Source organism: Lolium rigidum, chromosome 5 (genome assembly GCF_022539505.1).
Source record: "Lolium rigidum isolate FL_2022 chromosome 5, APGP_CSIRO_Lrig_0.1, whole genome shotgun sequence".
Lineage (NCBI taxonomy): Eukaryota > Viridiplantae > Streptophyta > Magnoliopsida > Poales > Poaceae > Lolium > Lolium rigidum.
In genome coordinates this window covers 67288768-67291503 of record NC_061512.1, presented here as the reverse complement: position 1 = coordinate 67291503, position 2736 = coordinate 67288768, and the positions used below count along the sequence as shown (strand labels likewise).

The 2736-nt window shown below is 40.1% G+C and overlaps 1 protein-coding gene across 1 annotated transcript; it reads left to right on the top strand.

Moving 5' to 3' along the window:
* The first annotated feature begins 296 nt into the window (after positions 1–296).
* Positions 297–2041, top strand: LOC124658443 (organelle RRM domain-containing protein 6, chloroplastic-like). The gene is made up of 4 exons (XM_047196775.1): positions 297–567; positions 1016–1084; positions 1198–1304; positions 1873–2041. Exons 1-4 carry the CDS (start codon positions 480–482, stop codon positions 1918–1920), a joined length of 312 nt encoding a protein of 103 aa, XP_047052731.1. The 5' UTR covers positions 297–479; the 3' UTR covers positions 1921–2041.
* Positions 2042–2736: the final 695 nt, after the last annotated feature.

Sequence of the window (2736 nt, the reverse complement as noted above, 5' to 3'; positions counted from 1 at the left end):
TCCTTCGCGAAGGTTGGTCTTTTTCTAGTGGTACCCAAAATGTACTCGCAGAAAAATCAAACAATATCAGAATGTGAACTGATTTTGAGCGGCCCAGGAGCCAACTCTCTTTACAGGCCTAATAATTTTGGAGCCCACAACCACAATCAGCTTGGGCACTCCTTCTCTTTGTTTCCGCTCAACCGTTTGCCAGCGGCCGGCGCGGTCACTTCTTCTTGTCCCCTTCCTTTGATTCCGCCGTGAGCCAGATCTGCCCCTTCTCCGGCAACCGCCTCGGCGAGCTCCAGCTGGAGTCGTGAGAATATTTCACTTTGATAGTAAAAATAGGAGTATATTTCCACCCGACTCTATCTTTCTCTCCAATCCAAACAGTTTCATTCGTCGCGGAGTACTGTGATACTAAAAATAGGAGTATATTTTCCAAAAATTTACGTGGTTAAACCGAAGCACACGCTCCACGTTGGTTCCGCCCCTCTCTGATGATGACGATGAGAGGAAGGGGGCTGCTGGGTCTGGCCTCTCGGGTCCCAGGGACGAAAGCTTTCAGCACCGAGATATTTGTGAGCAGTAAGTGAATACCTCTGACTGAATACTATTTGACTATAATAGACTTCTCCTGGTTGTAGTAAAGCTTATAAACTATGAACTGTCAGGTATAATTTGTAGTCACGACTTGCTTGTGGCAAGCTCTGCAGTTTGTTAACTCTAGAAATTTTAATGCTCTCTTCCTCGAGTGCTTTTCCATGTTGGAAGATTGTTGCGATTGAGAGGTGCTGCACATATTAGTTGCTCTGCACCTCAAGCCCAGAACAGAAGAAAATACAGTTGTTGTAGGTTTTTTCAACAATTTGCATCTAGACTGTATCACTACCATTTATATGCCCAGACCATCTATGCACATTTGAAACGTTACAAACTCTGAATTTTCATAGGGACTTTTCGTTCTGTCTTTTTCTTTTGAGATGGTAATTCTGTATGATATAAGGTTGGCTCATTCCTTTTTTGGTAATTGCAGGGTTATCGTTCTACACAACAGAGGAAGAATTTAAAAACACATTTTCACCATTTGGAGCTGTAGAAGAAGGTACTATACCTATGCTTTTCAGGAATTGTTTCATCCTGTTTTCCACAGGGCAATTGGTTCCTTGGAAATATGTAGATTCAATTTTTTTCCCTTTTGTATCTTATCAATTATAGTCCGGTTGGTGAGAGACAACCAAACTGGAAGGCCAAAGGGATTTGGTTTTGTAAAATATTCATCCCAAGCGGCGGCAGAGAAAGCTGTCAAGGCAATGGATGGAAGAGTATGTGCTCTGTTCACTCAATATCTATCTTGGTTTTAACCTTCGGACATCATTTGTCGTTGGCCTGTTATTACTGAAACAAGCACAGCACCACAACTCTGGTTGTTTAACTGTAGGTTACTTCCCTCCGCTTATTAGACCCTTAACAAGAAAATGCCTTAGATAAGGCACTGCACAGAAATAAAAATTGATTGTGGAACTAATGTTAGTACTTTTTGATATTGGCCAGAATTGTTGCTTTATTACGAATTAATAAACAGAGCTCCTGGCGGTTTTGTGAAAAAGGAGAGAAAGACAACATAACTGCTATAGCCAGATCCATCCTCTTTTATTTCCCCGGTCTTTCTAAGTTCTTGAATTATAGCACTGAATAATGCTACTAATTTTTGACACCATGAGCATCTCATTCTTCTCGTTTTCGAGTTGAGTGACAAAGCCCACGAGTTAAATGAAACATTATTCGATCTTGGATCTAGATGTGAAATAATACTTAGCTTTCACTTTACCTGATTGGTGCTATATAGTTTAAGTCTGGATATTCTCTTGATTGGTTCACTCCTGTTATCAGATAATTCGAGGAAGACTAATCTTTGTTGAGGCTGCAAAGGAACCCTGATGATACTGGATAGTGCAGATTGCTTCAGGTTTCTACTAGCTAGAGCATGTTCCTGTACATGAACAAGTGCTTTTGTACTGACAGAAAAAAGCTGCAGTTGGAGTTTGATTATTTTGTTCTGTGCCTGAATTTTTGGACGTTTGATTGGCGCACATTAGTTTTCATTGTGTGAAATGCTTCATAATTCAGATTCTTGCTTGCGATCAGGATAACGTGAGTTGTGACAGGAGAGAAGAATGAGAAGAGAGCCCTGAGAGTTCATTTGGATGAACATAGACCTTTAATTGCTGACTACGAGACCGATGGACTAATCGAATTATTGCTGAGTCTGGCAAGATAGTTGAAATTTGAGACAAAATGGAACTTAGCAATGGATTCCTAGCAAAATAACATTTTCTATATAGATGGTTAAGATTTCTGAAACTCAGAAGTAGATAATTTGTGGACCTTGCTTTAAGTAGCAAATGTACATTTAAAGCTGGAGGGAGTATTTGTAGCTCTAAGACCATTTTGTTATGGTATATAGAAGGTTATATTTATTGTTTAGAATTTTTGTTCTCTCCTAAAATTTTCTCGTTAACATTATCAAGAAGCTGAAGTGACATGACCACGATGTGCCCTTGTATTGCACTCCTTTAGTACACTATCGAGTGAATCAGTGAAACATCACAGTTGTGTTCCTAGGCCTAATACAGATGCGCATCCACTCACAGAAACCTGCATCTTAGAATCTATACTGAATTTGTTTAATTTCATGCCTACTCCCTCCGTCCCACGGAGAGTGTCGGACGGTTAATAGAAATGAAGTTTTCCAAA